Raw genomic sequence first — 20,710 nt, 5'->3', positions numbered from 1 at the left:
GGTATGATGAAATACTCGTACAGTGTAATCACATAGTCTACAATTATATAGATGACACCTTGTGATATCAGAACTGTGATCTTGGTATTGAAATATGTCTTAATTGTTCCATGTTATATCGAGATGATTAAATAGTATACAAATTTAATATTATAATATACTGAGGTGACAAAATAGTATGAACAAGTTGCTTAATAATATATGTAGATGTCTTCATAGTATAAAATGTATCTTTATAACATGTATAGCAATATCACAGACTAGTTATTACCAATGTTATTTCAATTGATCGGGTGGAGGTTACGTTTTAATTTGCATAAGAACAGTTTATTTGAATATGTGTGTGATAAGTATGATGACCGTTATAATTATTACTGATTTCTAATCACCTATCAGTGTCACCATCCGGATATACATATGAACTGAGTTATAATATTGGACGAATAAATCAACACTTCATTGATGAGTTTATCACGACACACCTGTCTATAGATGGACTGCTCTTAAATAATCGGACCGGTTACACCCCGACAAGTCAAGTGAAATAAATCAAGTAATAAGTAAAATGACAAATCAGTATAAAAATGTAGCTCCATATTATATCAAGATAACATCATAGTATGAAATGTTATCTTCATAACACAGTGAATTGACAGAATAGTATGAATAAACTCATCATAGCTACAGGGATTGAAATTTTATATTTATGCCAGACGCGCGTTTCATCTACAAAAGACTCATCAGTGACGCTCGAATCAAAAAGTGTTAAAAAGGCCAAATAGAATACGAAGTTGAAGAGCATTGAGGACCAAAAATTCTTAAAAGGTTTGCCAAACACAGCTCAGGTAATCTAATCCTGATGAAAAAGTAGATCCAAATTATATCACAGCATCTTTAGATAGGAAATTGACCGAGTATTATAGTAAAATGTTGTTATAGTATGAAACATTTGCTTCATACGTGTACCCTTAATGATATGGTGATTGTTATACATAAGGAAGTTTTGGCGTTCCATAAGTCATTAACCGATAATAAACTAAAATAGACATTCAAATTTCTTCAAAATTCCCGGTTATATGTAAACTTTACAATCGTTAAATAAATTTATCCGACTGGATTATCTTAATTTTTTAAATCTTGTCTCGTAAACTGATTAATATGTTTTGTTTTTTGATAGATTTCGACTATAAATTTAAAGATTTTTGTTATTTGTAATTTGAAAACCCTAATAAAGATAGCAAAACACAATTTTATATTTTTATTTAAATTAACGACTGGATGCAAAAGCCAGATAGATTAATTAAACGATAAAAATATTTTTGTCAGCGATTGAACAATATCTATAAAATATGAAATAGCACGATTAACACTATTTTTACTATTTATAATTGTGTCGGTACATTTAAATTTTACAGAGTAATCTACCCTTTCTTAACGGAAACCAGCTAGACACGGAAGTAAAGAAACGAAAGCGGGAGCTTCTCCAATCGCTAAGATTACAAAGAAGGTAAGTAATCATTACTTTTATGTGATGATATTTGAAGTCTAGATTGATAAAACAAAAGAGTTCGCTAAATTCCTGTATTTATGTACATTTTGTATTCATTACATAAGTTCTATTGAACTCTTATTTTGACGGTTGTTATGTATCTAAGATAATGTGTGTATACATTTAAAAAAATCATTTACTGATATAAAAACCTCAATATTTTCAATATACATTTCTAAATATTAGTACAATCACATACAAACAATATTTTAGGAAACGGGTAAAGTGAAATACACAATGTACTAACTGAAGAATGAATGTTTATTCCGGAGTAAACAAAATTTGTTGACAAACAAAGTAAAATGCTTGATTATCTGGTGCAGCAATCCTGGTTTTTTTCAAGCAAACTTCGTGTGCGAAATGGAATTCTAATTTTATGAATAACCGAAACAAGATATTCCAGTGTTATCTCTTGCTGCGCACGCAGCCTGACTAGTCAATCCATAAGATGATGCATGTTCCACGTGCATTTCCTCATTCTGTTACTGAAGATTGCCAGCTCAGAGAAAAAAAATGTTACTGCAAAATCTAATTATAAGCCTAACGAAATCAACCAGGAATAAACTTCAGGAAACGAAAGACAATAAACTTCATTAAAGAAAAGTTGTCCTGTTGTGGATAATTTTCTCATATATATTATACCACATTTCTCAATTACGTACTTCTTGTTGATTTTATAATCCTGTTAACATTTGTGTATTTCTTTTGTTTTTGTGTTATGTATTTTAGAACACTTAAATAGAAATCTTCTAAACAAATCAAACATTTAATATCATTTATTTTGATAATCCTGTGAACCTTGTTGTTTCATGTATTAACAATTTGTCAGGCCTATTTCGGATGCTATACAAGCTGAAGATAGAGCCAACAACATCACTAATTTCAATGAAAGGTGTTTAATGTCTTAAGCTTGATTTGTACCGATGATAAAATTTCATTCAAGACAATATCAACATTCCAAGTAAACTCATATTTTGACGTTGGTGTCCTTTCATTGAAAATGGCTCACATATGTCGAATAATAAGAGGATGCTTTCATACTTTTACACTATCAATTAATTGATGATTCTTTGAAATTGCAGACTATAATTATTTATTGTTTTATATTGTAAACCAGCTTTGAACAATTTTGTGAGAAATTCAAATACAGTAGCCAAAGGGGCAAGAAAAGGATTAACTGATTGTTCACTCCAACAGCTGACCCATTTTCCCAAGGATCTCTTGTAAGAAAGTTGGATTCCTGGTCTCCATGCTTTTCCATGAACCTCTGTAGCTGCTTTTGATTGTCCCTTTGTAGTACCTCGTTCCTTGAAATTTTCCATGCCAAACGAGTGAGAGACCCTGTTTCAGTTGGTGTGGTTCCCCCTGGGATGAAATCAAAATATTTCGAAATATTAGTATTTTATTGATTCTTGTATTAACATTTCCAATAACATTGGATACCATGGTTGTGTTTGCCATGCAGGGGCTATTGCTAAGAACGTTGCCTTGTTCTTCCTGACTTTGAAAAGACAACGATCTTTCATTGAAAAAGGGGGAAGCATAGCCCTTAAATGTTGTCGATGGTATCAGAAATGTGCCTAGTACATATCTGAATGGATCTGGTTTTCAACTCACAATTTATTCGTGAAGCGAACAGGTCTATCCATAGGGGACCTATTTGGTCTTGAATTTGTTAAAAATATTTTGATCTAGACTCCAATCGCTGAGTCGTATATATTTCTCGAATGCCAGTCGGCTATAAGATTTTCTGTCCCTGTAAGGTGCTCTGTAGTGAGACTTATGTTTCTTTCCTGACACATGTTCCACATTTTTTTTTATTATTTGATTTAAATCTTTTGATTTTGTGTTCCCCATTCTGTTTCAGTATGATATTGCTAAAGTATTGTCTATTTTTAAAAGGAACGGCCAAATGAAGCCTTTCTTTTGTGAATGTTTGCATTGTAAGAATAGCTGTCAATATTTTTTTTTGGGTATTAATGTGGAAATTTGAGTCTTTCTTTCACCATATGCCACCTGTACTTTCGTCTTGAAAAAAAGCCCCCCTTCTCAAAATCTTTGGACAAGGCGTTATATTTGCCTTTCCATTGAACTCTTCTATATTTGTAACCCACCAAAATAAAATCGTCTTTTGCTGTTTCTGAGAGAATTATTGTTTGTTCGAAGGACTTTCCTTTCAACAGACCCTTTATTTGATCCAATTGAAGAAAAAAACTTTGCAAATTTGTAGGAAATATTGCTTGCATAGAGATTGACAGCTTTCCTGTCAACTGTGCTAATTGCCTCACTGTCACAATGTCTGCACTTAACATTTATCTGCATTTTGTTTTATCCGAGATGCCTTTTCTGTTGGTTAATTAAATAGATCATCATTTCTACTGAATTTATCTGAAAAACCATAAACTCTATCTTTTGAGTTGTATTAATGCTTGATTTTTTTGCAATTTATCAGTAATCCTAGTTTTTGGATTTCTGTGAAATTCCAGTGTTTGGGGGTTTTCTGCCTTGAAGAGTATGTCGTTTAGATATATGATTATACGAACACTTATCGTTCGCAAGATACCTATTACTGATTTCATTTTTTTGGTGAACAACAATGGACCATCTGCTAACCCGAAGGATAGGGCTGTGTACTCGATTAAGGGTCTTTCCCATTTGAACATCCTGCTGTGGCTTTGACTGATGGACAAAACTGAATATGCCTTCTAAAGATCTATTTTTAGCATGAAATCGGCCACTTTTAGCAGGTCTTTGATCAAGAACAGGACATTCATGTTGTAAAGTTGGTACATTACATATTGGTTTAAATGTTTAAAGTTTAACACTGGATTTGATCTCTATCTTTTTTGGTTATTTAAAACCAATTGCTGATTGGATGAACTATAAAATTCCGAAAATAACGCCAGATGATATAAATACTTTAATATAATAGAATAGCATTATTTATGTATTGATGTCATATTAATATTTTTTAAACATTTAAAATTTTATCTACCTAAAGAATCCCTGCACTTCTTGTACTAATGAAACAGGGACCTTCACTGAGATAACTGTGTCAGTGGAGTAATTGTTAACAACTGTTGTTGAATAAAAAAACCAATTGCTTAGGAATTGATCCCTGCATGGTTTTACTAGTACAATGACTTCTTTTGTCAACATTTCTTTGACCTCCAGATCTGTTGACATCAGGTGATTTTCTTTTACAGTCATTATTTGATCTTTCAGTTGTAACGGACGTGACTGAAAATTGTCCTCTACATTTTAGATATCTTTTAGTATCTTTTTGTCTGAGGTGATTATTTCCCAGTTCTTTACAAAATGTTTTAACCTTCCTTTTTTTAAAAGTCATCATACTTCATTTAAATCTGCACATTTGTAAGTTAGTTAGTTAGTTGAAAAACATCAAGTATCGGTACCTTATCCCGATCACGTTTTAACATAAGTAAATTACATATTTATACAGCTGTTAGTTTTTGTTAGTATTAAAATACAATTTTTCATACTTGAAAAAATTATAAACCATATCAGTAATTTAAAAAAAAGAAGTTTTCTATTTCGATAATCAAACATAATTATCAAATATAATAAATGCACAGGTTTTGAAAAAAATGTATATCTTTTATAATGAACTTCTTTTTTATTTGAAAATACACATAATGCATGAAAGTTATACATACATTTATGCACAATAGTTGTATACACTAAGCAGAAGAAATATAATATATTTGATACACACAGCTGTTATAGTTTGGTACATTGCAGAAAATGATTGCAAGACCAAGTCTGTTTGGATATGAAATATATATACAATATATGTGGAGTCTATTAGTTTTTTGTTTTTGTTTGTTCAGATTTGTTGTAATGTGGAATTCTCTCTTATTATAAGTAATAGAATAACTATATTTGATATGTGCGTACCTTGCAAGATCCTCATGTTTGTCAGACAGTTTTCACTTGACCTCGACCTCATTTCATGGATCAGTGAACAAGGTTAAGTTTTGGTGGTCAAGTCCATATCTCAGATACCATAAGCAATAGGGATAGTATATTCGGTGTACGGAAGGACTGTAAGGTGTACATGTCCAACTGGCAGGTGTCATCTGACCTTGACCTCATTTTCATGGTTCATTGGTTATAGTTACGTTTTTGTGTTTTGGTCTGTTTTTCTCATACTATATGCAATAGGTCTACTATATTTGTTGTATGGAATGATTGTAAGGTGTACATGTCTAGCGGGCAGATGTCATGTGACCTTGACCTCATTTTCATGGTTCAGTGGTCAAAGTTAAGTTTTTGAGTTTTGGTCTTTTTATCTAATACTATATGCCATAGGTCAACTATATTTGGTGCATTGAAATATTTTATGATCTTTATGTCAGTCGCGCAGGTTTTATTTGACCGTGACCTCATTTTCACGGTTCATTGCACAGTGTTAAGTTTTTGTGTTTTGGTCTATTTTTCTTAAACTATAAGTAATTGGTCAACTATATATGTTGTATAGAAGCATTGTTAGCTGTACATGTCTGCCTGGCATGGTTCATCTGACCTTGACCTCATTGTCAAGTTTCATTGGTCTTTGTTTAGTTATCGTGGTTAATGTTAAGTTTATGTGACAGTTGTAATAAAGCTTTATACTTAGGACTATCAACATAATATCAATGATTAGTATAGAAGGCGAGACATTTCAGCGTGTGCACTCTTGTGTTAGTATTATACATTCAATCCCCACATAACACACATAGTTTCTTGGTATTAGCATACCAAGTATTTCTGCACACAGTAGAAAATAATAAGGTGACAGGGGATTCGTTTAACCTTCCTGCTATAGAAATGTATTTTGATAGTGTCACTAGGTTTAGACTCTCCAATGAAATTAAACATTGTTTGTTTTGTCTAGATTTTTTGTGTGAATAAGGTTTGAAACAAAATTTAACAGACCTAATTCTACCTATTTTATTTCCTCTGTGAAAACCATTTTCTTGCCAGTTTCTTGTCTGTGAATGATTCGGAGGCCATGACTGAAAGGGTGGTTTGTATTGAAAAGATTTCTTTGGTTCCCATTGTTGACTTTGTTGCACCTGACGACGTGTGTCATAGTTGATCACCTTCTTCTTATGAATCTTGTTCTTTCGTCCAAGAGCTAATGCCAATTCGGAAGGTTCTTTAATTGTTTTGCTTCATTTTTTCAGCTCTTTTTTAATTCATTTCCAAAAAAAGCTTGTCGTTTACTGCTAAACATTCCTGTTTGTCTCTAAGAAGTGATCTAGTCTTCTTTTAATCGTTTATTCTTTGAAGGATTGACAAACGTCGCTGATAATTTATTGCAACATTAGATTGTCCTACCAAACAAATTGTTTTCTCTAATAGATCAAGAATATGACGGAAGTCAACGTTGTCAACATGCGCCTCGCACTAGGATCGTCACACCCATTATCGGTTTTTGATCGAATATCTTCGAATATCATTCATAAGTTACCAAGAGGTCCGATGATGTCTTTAAGTTTTGTCTGAATACTGACAAAAGCTTTATCAAACAGCGTATTTGTACAACGACTTCAGTCCTAATCTGACCTTTGCCTGAAGGGCCAAGTGAGATTTTCTCCTCATTTGGCGTCCGGCGTCCGTCGTCCTTCTTCGTCGTAGTCTGTCGTCATTAACTTTTTACAAATATCTTCTCCTCTGAAACTTCCGGGCCAAAATTAATCAAACTTTGCAATACTCAACATTAGCGTTTCTAGTTTGAAAAATATGTCCGATGACTCCGCTTACCAAACCAACATGTCCGAAATAGCTTAAAATAGAACAAAGGGTCTAGAATGAAGTTTTAACTTATATCTCTGAAACTAAAGCAATTGGAACAAATCTGACGGGGTAAAAATATTGATCAGGTTAAGATCTATCTGCCCTGAAATTTTTAGACGATTCAGACAACCTGTTGTTGGGTTGCTGCCCCCTGAATTGATAATTTTAAGGAAATTTTACATATTTTTATTGTATCTTGAATATATTATAGATAGAGATAAACTGTAAACAGCAATAATAATCAGCAATGTAAGATCTACAAATAAGTCAAAATGACCGTAATTGTCAATTGACACATTAAGGAGTTATTGCCCTTTATATTAAGTTAAAGTTACAGTAAATGGACAACGTCACAGATTTCAGTCAAATTTTGCATACAACTCTGTCTCGATGTACTTCTTATTCTAATATGACGTGCTTCATTCTCTTTGTGAATAAACCATGCTCTAAATCCAATAATTTGTTTTTGCACATGCGTTTATAGACTACTGCAGAATAATGAATTTTATCAAATTGGCATGCATTTAATTAATTTAGTTAACTTCAAACACTTCCAACCTCTTAAATGATGCATATGTTGTTACTAATTCAGTTTTTATGACTGTAACGTGTTGCAAATCGAAATTAACAAATTTGACCTAGATACGACAACGGCTGTTAAAACTCCTCCATCTGAAAAATCTCATTGCCAATAAACAAACAAACAACGGGAAGTTCAAGGAAGAGTCTAAACAAACGCTAATACACTAATACATTTTAATTTTAAAATCGAAATAATTGATGCAAGCTATACTTTTTTGTAGTTTTAACATGGGTAGGCATTATATTCGCGTTATTTTAGCCCCCACTATCTCTCGGGCAAAAAATAATCACGAATAGAATGCCTACCCATGTTAAAACTACAACAAAGTATAGCTTGCATTAATTCTTAGATAAATAAAGGGTCACCGACTTCGTTTTTACGTTAATTATCGTTCAAAGTTGTGTTCTTTGTAAAAAAATCCAATAAAACGTCAAAATATTTGTAACGCCACCACGTTGCAGGCCGTAATACGTTGATTTTTGACGTTTTTCATTACCAACAAGGAAACAAATTTATTATTAGACACAAAACGAAGTCGATGACCATATGATTATTTTATATCATTAAAACAGAAATTCATGTGTCAACAATTAATAGTTTTTCAAGAAAAATGTATGGGGTAGAATTAGAGATTTGGCGATTTTAAGATAAATTCTAGATGTTTTTTTCGCCGATTTTATGTACTTTCTGTACAAATATTCACTCATATTAAAAGCAGTCAATCTACGATATTTCAGATAATAAAAATGATAAATGCATTTTTTTTCGATTTTACGATTGTAGTTCAACAAGCCAAGGTTGTTTGTAAAATTTTAGCAAAATCTGCGACATAGCCCATTTACTGTTCCTTGACATTTATCTACTGGTCCAAATAGAATTAAAATAGGCCACAATTTTCAATAGGGTATCATGACTCAAAAATACATTCGATTGCACTACCAATTAACCAATATGACCGCTTTGGCTAAAAAAAAGGACCACAGGGATTTGCTAAATTTGCTAAGGGAAAATCGTAACAAAAAAATAAAAACAAACGGTCACAACTTGAAAAACTAATTTAAATAATGATAAGGGATCTTCAGTAACTATTGTAAGTATGGTTACTAGTGGAATGACCTGTTTTCAATTTAACTACTTAGCCAAATTAAACCAAACATGGCCTCAAAATTTTTTAGGGTATCCAATACTTCTTATTATGATACAAACCTTATTTTACATGATTTCCCAAACCACTGTAGAAACAAGTGAGCGATACAGGCTGCTGAGAGCCCCTAGTTTTATTTCCAGCCATTCTCAGTCAAATTGGTACGTGTTTGCTCAAAAGTGAATTGGGTGGGACTATATTTTCCTTTTTAAGGTTGTATGAGAGTATAAATTAAAAATGATAGAACTTGTTCATTCTTTGACAAAATGTAGTATATATTGATTTTCAAAAAATAAAATAAAACAGATAGGTCACCGAGTATTTTTCCAAGCTACAGGTTTGTGAAAAAATGACACATTTTGTATGGATTATACAGGAAAAAACATCATTTAATTTATGTGATAAGAAGCGTAAATAAATGGTAGAGTTGTAAAATAAACCCAAGTAGATCAAAAGAAAAGATAAGGTCACCGTACGTTTTTTTAAGGATTTCTTGTAGATTTTGTATACTTTTAATTGACTTTATTAATTTTAAGTATGATATGAGAAAGAAAAGACATGTGCAATATTGGTTCTTTTTATTACAGAACATAGATGGCAAAATCACTATGAAAATCATTGACAAGATAAGAGATATGCTTTTACTTATTTTGGTAAGTTTTAATGCTTTTACTTATTTTGGTAAGTTTTAATGCTTCAACTAACTATTATCTAATGCATTTGCACGATTGGTAAAATTACTTTAATTATTGATTTAAGAAATTTGTAATATGCAAATTTAAAAATTAATATTGAATATTGGAAAGAACAACTTGTGTTTCGCCTTTGGTGTTTAAAGACACTTTTTGGTCTTTTAATTAAGTCATGTTTAGTTTTTGGCGTGTCCAACTGTATCTAGTTTTATACTACGGTATAATATGGTGTTATAGTTCGAATGCATTTGGTTTCTAGACAATAATTTTAGTACAAGTGTATGGATCTCTATAAATTCCTAGTACAAGGTCACATACCACATAAGAGTTGGATTGATTTGGGGTTGATTGCCTGAACTGTTTATGAATATGAGGCCAGAAAAAGCCAAACAAACGAGAATTTTGTTGATTCAGGACAATCGCTTCTTTATAAGTGTATTAATCTATATGAAATTGAACCACAAAATGTTCTATATTTACATCGAAAGTATACTGATGTCTTGTTAATTATGTAGCGGTAATGGCCCATTTGGTAATAAGGCACTAAGAAGGGCCTAATAACTAGATTTTTTTCTGGTTTCCAGGCAATCACTTTAGTATCAGTCTATAGATCTCTATGAAATTGTACCAGAAATTCCCTACCATAAAAAGTTGGGATAGATTATGGGGGTATCACCAAATCCGTTTATGAAAAATAAATAAATAAAAAACTCTATAGACAAAGTACATAAGCAACAATTTGGTTTCCCCGACAATAATTATGTAACTCGAGAAAACGGATCTCCTTACAACAAAAAGAAGGTTGTGATAGTTGGTGTTATTTTTCTAGGAATAATTGGTCAACAAGAGTCCAAAACCAATCATTTTATCTTGTGTATAAGTGCATGTATATCTATGAAGTTGTATCACAATGTCAAATACCAAAAAAGGAAGGCTGGGTTGATTTTTGGTGTAATTTCCCTATCAATTTAAGAAACAGATGAAGGAGTTACATTCTGTAACATTTAATTTTCACCTCTTTTTTCTCTAATCTTAAGAAAAATAACCCCTTTTTTCTCTAATCTAATTTAACCCCATCCAAACCCTCATAATTACTAATACAAATTCACATTAAATCATCTGTGATTCTGTAGGCTATAGCGAGAGTCGATGGTCAGAAAGATGACCGCAGGGATTTTAAGTGCAAACAAATGGTCAAATGTTATGAATATTTATGAACGCACAACGAACTAAATTTTATGTAGTTTAATGCAACATCATTTTTCAATGTATATGAAATCAGTTATAACAGCAACACTTAAGGGTTAGCTGTAGTAATTAAGTGAAGTCTGACCTGTTTCGGTGCCTACGACACCGTCATCGGGATAAAAACAATACAGAAAATCGCGCTGAAGTAAAAAATTACTAGTACTTCCTAGTTTAGCCATGGTGAGTATAATTAGAAAGACAAAGTATATATGGAAGTAAATGCAAACAAGAATGTTGACTTAAATGTGAATGTCATTGAAATTAGATTGATACTATTCTGACAAATAGATATAAGAAGATGTGGTACATATGTATAAGTGCCAATCAGACAACTTTCCATCCAAGTCGCAATTGGTAAAAGCAAACCATTTTAGGTCAAAGTAAGGCCTTCATCACGCAGCGTTGGCTCATACCGAACCATTTAAACAGGAAAACCTACGCTAATCTATATAAGAGAGAAACGAGAAAAACTTATGAATCAACAAACAACAACTACTGATTATCAGATTCCTGACTTAGGACAGGTGAAAACAAATGCACCGCGTTTCTTAAACAATAGTGTAACATACAACATAGAACGACAAACTATGAAATATCAAATTGAAACGGCTTAACTCAATCGAAAAACATATAAACACTAGTGAAAGTATGGGAAACCTAATAAAAGAAGTATGAATATGTGTTTCTCACTTTGCATGATGGAACTAAAATACATAATAAGTTATTGTCCGACTGTGAATCCTTAAAGTATTGCTGTTATAAATGCTTTCACGTTTTGTATTTTTAAACATAACAACCTTGCAAACCCGATGAATTCGTTTTAGGTATTCAACTGTATTGTATATTTACAAGGCGTTAATTCAATGTCGTTTATAAACAATGAAAGATTTCATTATTTGACTAATTGATACAATGGCATGATCATTTCTTTTCCCTTTTAAAAAGTGTTGTATGTTCAACAGTACTAGATATCTAGTTGATATATATTTTTTCGGTAGTTTCTGAAAAGTTTCTGAAAAGAAGAAACCTTTAACCGCTTACAACTATAAATGTCAATTTAGGACATACAGCCCGTAACAGAGTAGTGATCGAATTCGCGTTTCTTTACCGTCAGAATAAGTAACGTTATCGACAAACTTATTTGAGAAGTGACATAATTTAATTTTCTTCATCGACAAAATATTTCATGTCCAACGTGTAAGTTTTCATTGTTTAAGTTTTTTTAACACAGTAAAACATTTTTTATAATCAACCTCTCTCATGGGCATTTTCATTTTAACAGTAAAGGATCAAATACGGGATCTCCGAAATTTCTATCATTTGTTACGAGAAAATCATTATTCAATCGAACATATGTCTTTGTTCATGACACATATTATGAAATACAAAGGAGTTGAAATGATCAAATACTTTCGAACTGACGGAAACAAAAATAAATAATCTAGAATGTGTGTTCTGTCATTAACAATGGTTTCGTCGTGCGAATCGACGAGATCATGTTACATGTAACTGATCTTAGCTGTAGAAACAGTTGGTGCGACCTCGATAAAATCTTTATCAATTTAATATAAGCGATAAATATTCATGACTACAATGATAATGAATTTATTGGAGTCACATCCACTGTTTCTACTGTAAACATGAACTCGTCGGTTAGTGCAATGAAGACACTTTTAAAGATTGAGATTGTTGGTTTATTCTTTACACCTTCGAGATATTAAAATTATTTCAGTGTTTATTTAAAGTTAAATTTATTTTCAAATCTCTTCTGTTTAAAATTGTCGACACTTCCGTTTAAGATTTCTGTGGTAAACTATCTATTCTATAGTTAGGACCATTTTATAATAAATACACTTTTGTACAAGAATACTTTCTTTATAGAAGTATAGATCTGCTGGTTATAGATTTTTTTTATAACTTTCATTATTGTGACGACGCGCTATGAAATTCAGATTAATTTATAAATGAAGTTGTATATAAAGTTTGGTCATAAACACAAATCGTTTAAACTGTTCGACGAGTGCGTCAATGTTGCAGTAGTCTGTTTACTGTAAGTTACTAGTACTAAGCTTGGCCCGATTCATCTGTCATTTGTGGAAACTAATTCACCACTTTCTGAGACATTCATTTTTATTTCACCATCAGACATGGAGCTACATTTGTAACTAAAAGAAAACTCTCAAATTAAAGAAATTTGACATGATACACTGAAACTTTCTTATAATCAATTAAACGAATGCTTTTCTTAGATATGTGATTTTTCATTGTCAAACTTTTTCATTGTTAACGGACATTTTGAGATTTTTTATTGTAAAAAAATGGTGTTTTTTTAAAGAAATCAACATTCAAAATTTAAAACTTCATGAACATGTACAGGAAGCTGAATTATTGCACATCTCTGTACTACTTGAAATTGTACTTCGATCTGTTGCGTCCTTAAAATGTTCTGACCGTCCTAAGATTTAATGTACGGAAATGATTCGGTATATTAAATTCAAATCCGAATTGAATGTTTATGACACACAAAAAGAGAAACCAGAATCTCTTGATGACCAAACGTATGTACACGTTGGGGCGATTTAGAGCTTTTCAGAAGGAGTGAGATTCAACACTTGTTGAAACCCTTGTAGAGACCTCTAGATTTTTAAATTCACTCCGTTTTTCTCATGGATGGAGTGTGGTCTCTCTGTAAATTACCCCATATCTTTTCATTTTCCTAGTATTTACCGAAGGTTCCATGTGAAAATTTCCATTGGATTTTATCTGTTAAACTAAATGTACAAAACAGGCTCAAGAAAAGGCGAAATTTCTTTTTCAAACCCGAACTAGAAATCCATTTTTTTTTCTAATAGAGCACCTTACATTATCGTCAATGAGTTCAGGCATGTGAAAAATTATATAATCATACACAAGAAAGAAACCCTGAACAGGCCTTTGACTCATTCCCCATTTCTTTTCTCAATTTTATTTCAGCAATAATTTTTACCTATTTAATGTTAAGTAAATATTAACATGTACATGTATTTGATAAAGTACAGATATAACAAAGAACAAAGAAAACAGAAAACAGAAAAAATGTGTCTATGAGACACAGATGCCCCCGCCAAACAGGAAGTAGACAAATGACAGACCTGAAAAGGAGAGACACGGTACAATTCACCTTGATAAAGCTTCAGACCAAATATCAAACCTATCCGACATACACAAGCCGATATATAGTTGACAAAAATTTTATAGACCGGACGTACAGACAAGGGTGAATCTTAATGCCCCGTCGCCTAAAGGCGGGGGCATAAAAATCTGACCAGCGAAGCGGTTATTAAAATATTCTGAGATATAAAACTATATACCCCCCACCCTTTTCCCCTCCTTAAAATCAAATGTTTCGTGCCTTAGCAGATGTGTGTTAGCACTAAGTTGTTCAATTAACGCGGTTAAGCAGAAATGTACGTGTATTTCGACAAAAATTGGTAAATTAACACCAGAGATTCCTTCGTTTGATCAAAGAGATTTCTTGCTTCAAGCTGAATAATTCACACCGTTCTACATGAAAAAAAAAAGATTTCTCACGTCCTTAATTTCGAGACCCGACAATCCGGGACATTAAAATTCCATTTTACCAAGAAAAAGATAATCCCAGCTTTATTTCTTGATAAAGGGTCTCTGGTAATAATGATACGAAGTCGGAATTAACTCAGGTTTTAAGAAAAAACATACGTGTACATTTTGGATTTCAAAAGTAAGAATTTTTGACAACATATTTGGCCTTGGATAGTGCCCATTTTCAGAAAAGAAGGTCAGATGTTAAACTAAGCTGCCTAATGGCAATCTTCTTGGTTGAGGATCGAAGTCGCCGGATTCAACGTTTGAAGGAGACTAATCAAGGGTAATTTCATCAGATATGTCGAGATTTGGCAAGTAGCTTAAAAAAGGACTTTTGCAAAATTTTATTTCAGCGTGGCGACCAAACATTTTCAAGAACTCACTGGAAACGATCAAGATTCTCTCAAAATTTGGTTCCTATTTAATTAGTTGTTTCATTTACACAAGTATAAATGCAAATTGTTCACACTTCTTTGTCAGCTATAGAGTACATTTTTCTTTAGAAATACAGCGTCTAAAATGAATTAATAGTACTCGATATACAATGCAATAAATTATTCCAAACATTTAACAAGTATTTATATCTTGAAAATTTCTGTGCATGAAAATACCAAACTGTATACTATTATTGAGAGGACTGCACTTGTTTAATGAAATACATGTTTTTGTTTGTAGCCAAAACTTCCTAGATCAAAGACATGGTAGTGCGATCCCCTGACACCTGTTTTTAAGCAATGAAAATGTTTCGTTCTAACGATATAGCTTTGATTATACGAATGTAAAGTTTGGTCTCCCCCACATGTACAGCTTCTTTCAGCCAATCCCAATTTTCGTTCTCGTTCCTATTCTTGCCAATCAAAATCTGATGTCAGTTTGCAATGCTAAATATAAGTCATAAAAGTACAAGACCTAAATTTAGTATGCAAGACTCGCGTTTCTTTTATTTAAGTCTCGTCAGTGACGCTCGAATCAAGATAATTGAAAAGGTTTTCCTACTGGGTCAAGTTTTTTAGGTGTATTTGGTGTATTTACTTTTGTGATATACAATTGCGTGCAGTCTAACCATCCATGTATAAATGGATATTGAGTTAGAAATGACAAATATTTGTTAAACCATATTTCTTTACCAAAAAGCAGATTGGGTGAATTTCTGTGTGATTTTTATAGTTCGTCTGTTACTGCTTTTGTTTTCATTGATTGTTTCTTTGACCACTTGTTGGGAGAGGGTTGGCATACCACTAAACTAGTTCAACTCCAGCACATGCATTATGTACCTGTCCCAAGTCAGGAATTGTGGTCATAGGATTGTCTTCGTTGTTTTGTGTTGAATGTTTTGTTACATGTACAGTAAAGTAATATTCAGGTAAGAGCAGGTAAATTTTACGCAAACACGTTTATTAATTTGAGACGATTTAGAGCTTTTCACAAGGATTGGGATTCTAACCTTGTTGAAGGTCTTGTGGAGACCTCAAATCTTGATTTTTTTTTATTTTTCTCGTGGACAGAGTGTGATCTCTGACATTTACCCCATATCTTTTCTTTTTCATGTTCAAGAAGAAATAAACAGCCATTTAACAATATATTTTTCCTTAACAAAAGTGATCAATTTTCAAAAAAAATAAAATCACATATTAATTTTCAAATTATTCTTTAAACTCTTGCAGAATGTCAAGAAAAATAACTAAAAAATCTCAAAATTGTTAAACAATCACCACTGCCTTTCACGTTAACATATGTCACTCCCGGTGAATTAATACACATTAAAAAATCAAAAAATCAAATAAAAAATCCTTTGACGATTATTTTCCCACGGCAAGTTAGGTAATTCAAAGATGAAAATAATCCTTTTCTTCAGGCTAAAAATTGTTCTGATTTCCACAACTTCTTTCCTCAAAGTTTGAATTGGGCACTGTCGAATTTTGAGAACCCCGAGCCTGGTAGCCATACATGTATGCAAAGTTTGTGTCATTTGGGGTATGTGGTGGGTTATAAAAACCAGTAGGAGGGTTATAATTTTCAGGTGTTCTACCATTACTTGGATCAGGATTTTCCGGATCGGAAAAAGTGTGAGATGTAGGCGCCTGTCGTGTATTAGCTAAATTGTAGCAATCGTCACCAAACTTCGGAAACTTCACATTAAACGTTGGATTTTCCTGAAGTGTTTTTCTAACTGGGTCATTTTGTCGAACGTCTTTTTTTCCTAGTCTCTTGAACTTATTGAAGTATTCTTCGCTGATTTGGTGGAAATTTTTTCGCTCCCTTTCCAGATCCAACGGAATTTTCCCTTTGTAATATTGCTCAAGGATGTAGCTGTGACAATTTATCTTTTGAGACTTCAAGAGTCTTCCGTTTTCTCTATTACTTCTAAAAGTGTAATCATCTGGGTTAGAATTGACCAAATGTGGTGTGATGACACTTATGAAAGATGACGACACTTGCTTCTCTAGCAGCTGTTTAGCCTTTAAATCGGTGTGAAATTTGCTGAGATCCTTTCCTATCTGTCTTTTACTTTCGGCAGCGTCGTTTACTTGTTTCTTCTCTTGTGGATGCTTATCTATGTCGTTGCACTGCATTGCCGATACACACTGCCCCTGAGGGCAATTTCTTTTAGTATGTCCACTACGCATGTGACACAATCCGCATTGATGTCGGCTCCTGTCCCCATTAATAAGAGGGTTACTAAATTTTGCAGTAAGTGATTCCAGAAATTCCGTGGCACTCTCTAATTCAACTTGTTTAACACGAGTTTCGTCTTCTAAAGTAGCCATTTCTTCCTGAAGTGGGGTTTTGTAAACGAAAGTGTTTTCGTTTTCAAATTTGGTATATACGGCACACTGGCCAAGACCATGTATGCTGTTATCTTTCACTGGCGCGAATAATGCCTTCTTTGTCTTCACCGTCTCTCGGTCTTTGAAAATGTCACTGTCTAGTCCGAGGTGAGAGTTTGGAGTTCTCTGCTTCGCTGCCATATTTAGTAGATTTCTCTTGTGTGCCTCGGGAACAGTTGACGCAAATTCATTAATATCCTTTTCTTGAAAAAACTTCATGTAGTATGAAGTTGTGAATTCAAGCCAAGTATGGAACATACTGAAGAAGATCAGTATTTACGGAAGACAAAAAATCCTCAATGGACAAGCATTTTGGCGTTCTCACGGTATCCATCGTGTCGTAACTAAAAGTGAACAGATATTAGGTTTATAGCGGTCGTGTCTAGCCCCTTTGAAGTCAGCAGAACAGTCCATTATATAGACGTGGGGGTGTTTATTTAAATGAATTGAATTGATAGAGAAAAAAAAATCAAATATGGATATCTTTTGGCGATGCAAGATACAATTAGATTTTCTGTTGACTGTTTAGAATTTTGATCAGACGCTCCCCGGACTGAAATCAATTTTCTTATACTCGGGGTATAAATGTCCACATAAGTACAGGATGTTTTTGGTAGCAGTATTGTAAAAGTCACATGAAAATAGTGGTAACCAATCCCACCCCCTCCAAAGAAAAAAAAATGTTACATAAAGTCTTTTTGTCAACTTGTGTCCAGAATAAGAAAAAACATGGGATTTAAAGGGTATAGGAAGGTCCTTTTTGTAGGCCTCTGTTGACAATATTTTTAAGACTCCACCCATTTCTTTTTAATCCAGTTCAAGATAGGAGAAAATATACCAGGCCCTTGTGAGAAAGTCAAATGGTTGTCATCGTCCTACGGTTATGTTCAATTCTTAACCAGAGATTGACCATTTAACTGGAAAGGGTTAAGGGGGTAGGGGCTTGTTTTTTTTGTCGAAAGAGAATATTTTTTCGAGAGTAGCGCGCGAAAATTTTTGTAGTCTTTTTGCTGCGCGGCAAATATTTTTTTTCCTTCAATATATAACATTAGTTTTTTTTTAGTTACATGGTGGAAATCTTGCTTCATATATTTTTTAGGAAAATACCAAGTATCCCCCCTCTAAGGTTTATTAGGAATTTCTCATAGGGTCCTATATATGAAACAAAGTTCGGACATGGCGGCCATCCTTATTGATGGGCGGGATCACTGGATACAAATTCAGAGAGGTACCCATCCTATAGTCATTCCACAAAAGTTTGGTTTCAATTAAGAAAATAACTCTAGACAATAAATTTTTTTAACGAATTTTCAAAAGGTACCTACATGTATGTTAAGCTAGGATTCGACCGTGGCGGCCGTCCAGGTGGGTGTGCAAGGTGGTCGGATACAATTCTTATTAGCACCTACCAAATGAACATTACACCAAAGATTAGTTCTAATTTTGTAAAAATTTCCAGACAAAAAGATTTTTTTTAATGAATAACCCACATGGTCATATGTTAAACAAAGTTCGGACGTTGCGACTATCTTGATTGGCGGAAAGTTTTTATTTGCATTTGATGTTGAAGGACTTTTAAGAAAATCACAACAACAGCACAGGCGGCCTGGCCACTGTGGAGTCTTTAATAAATTTGGGAATTTCTGAGATTTTTAATTGTCTTATGGTAATTTATTTTATTTTATGTATCCGAGTACAAAATTATCAAATCACAGACATTAAAACTATTCGATGCGATTTCTTTAATAAATCTTCAAATGAGTAGATTCGGTAAGGCCACATTTTGGTCCCATATTTTTGTGGTATTTTCAAAGTGCCTCAAAATCGTCATATGAGAGTCAAATCAAAGAAAATATATTACTCAACAGAAAAACAGTCTTTGCTGGTTAAGACATTGTTTCTTTGTTGCGTCTTGAATTCTGCGAATTTATTAAACTCATGGAAAATATGTAAATTTGACAGCTCCATTTTAGCAAATTTTATTAACAAACTTATATTGATATTTTATAAAGTAACATTTAAGTATTGAATCAGCACAGTTTCGGTTTTCTCTTAATCAGATCAATTTTGGGGCCGACATCAGGTCTTATCGAATCATGTCCTTTCTTGGAACATGTATTTTAATCATCAAATTTGTCGTCCAGATCGATGTGTTTTGATTTTATCTTACCCAATTATTAAATAAGAATTACAAATATTGCTTACAAGACATGCAAAAACACATTGATTCAGAATGTGCATCGCATGTGAGTTTAAAACAATGACGTCAGACATGGTCCTACAATTGGAGACCTTTTAAAATATTTGTTTGCCAAAAATCCCGATGCTTTAATGCAACTTCCATGCATGAGACGATTGTTATTACTATTTTTTGGTTAAGCTTTGTCCGGTCGTTTTATGCCTTTTAATTTATTTTAACGTGCTTATAAGTATTGTTTTCTCCCCCTTAACGAAATAAATGGTTTATTCCAGACAACGATGTTTTCGCGCCTTACTGATTTGGTCATGAATTCTTTATTTGATTGTTTACTTTTGACATTTGCGCCTTGCCATGGAGAGACAAAACAAATACGGAAGGAGATTTAAACAAGGGTTTAAATTATCAGATGACTTTCGAACACTGACTATTGACAAATGTTTAGAATATGGTGGTAATTCGGATAACCAAACAATACCAAGGGGTACATTTTCAAAAGTGTGGGAGGAATTAAAGGTGACTGACTGTTTCGTGAGAAAAATGTGGAAACAGTTCTGTATAGATAAAGAAGTGAAGTGTAAACCGCACAAAGGACTGCAACCGAAATTATCAAATCCTGATAGAGAATACATTCTTGCAAAGAAGATAGAAAAACCAACTATTAGTTTGTCGGAATTGAGAGAAAAACTTCGTCACCACTCTGTTGTGCCCAATAATAATGTTTCCCGAATGACAATCTGCAGAGTAATTAAAAAAGATCTGAATATGACGTTCAAAAAGGTGTCTCGGCCTAAGGCAGAGAGATTTACTGCTGCAAATTTACGATACACACAAGCTTTCATCGATCATATACAAACTTTAGATGCAAATAAGATTCTTTTTATGGATGAATCGGGTTACGTTGTCACAGTTGCTCATCGAACTAGAGGTCATTCGGAAGTTGGAACAAGATGTGTGGAGGTGGAAAGATACCATCCGAATCCTAATGTCACCTTGAATTTGATCGTCGGACTAAATGGGAGAATGTATCATAACTTTGTAGACGGAACATCCGATACAAACAC

At 33.1% G+C, this 20,710-nt stretch overlaps 1 protein-coding gene across 1 annotated transcript in view; it reads left to right on the top strand.

Moving 5' to 3' along the window:
- LOC139485021 (uncharacterized) overlaps positions 1-20,710 on the top strand; it is a 90,870-nt gene that overhangs the window by 7,686 nt on the left and 62,474 nt on the right. Inside the window, exons 2-3 of the mRNA XM_071269122.1 lie at positions 1,416-1,507; positions 9,666-9,731. Of these exons, the coding sequence (XP_071125223.1) occupies positions 9,687-9,731 (45 nt within the window). The 5' untranslated portion in view covers positions 1,416-1,507; positions 9,666-9,686. The remainder of the gene's footprint in view (positions 1-1,415; positions 1,508-9,665; positions 9,732-20,710) is intronic.

The sequence above is a fragment of the Mytilus edulis genome, chromosome 8, assembly GCF_963676685.1.
Source record: "Mytilus edulis chromosome 8, xbMytEdul2.2, whole genome shotgun sequence".
NCBI lineage: Eukaryota > Metazoa > Mollusca > Bivalvia > Mytilida > Mytilidae > Mytilus > Mytilus edulis.
This window is presented reverse-complemented; position numbering and strand designations above follow the sequence as displayed.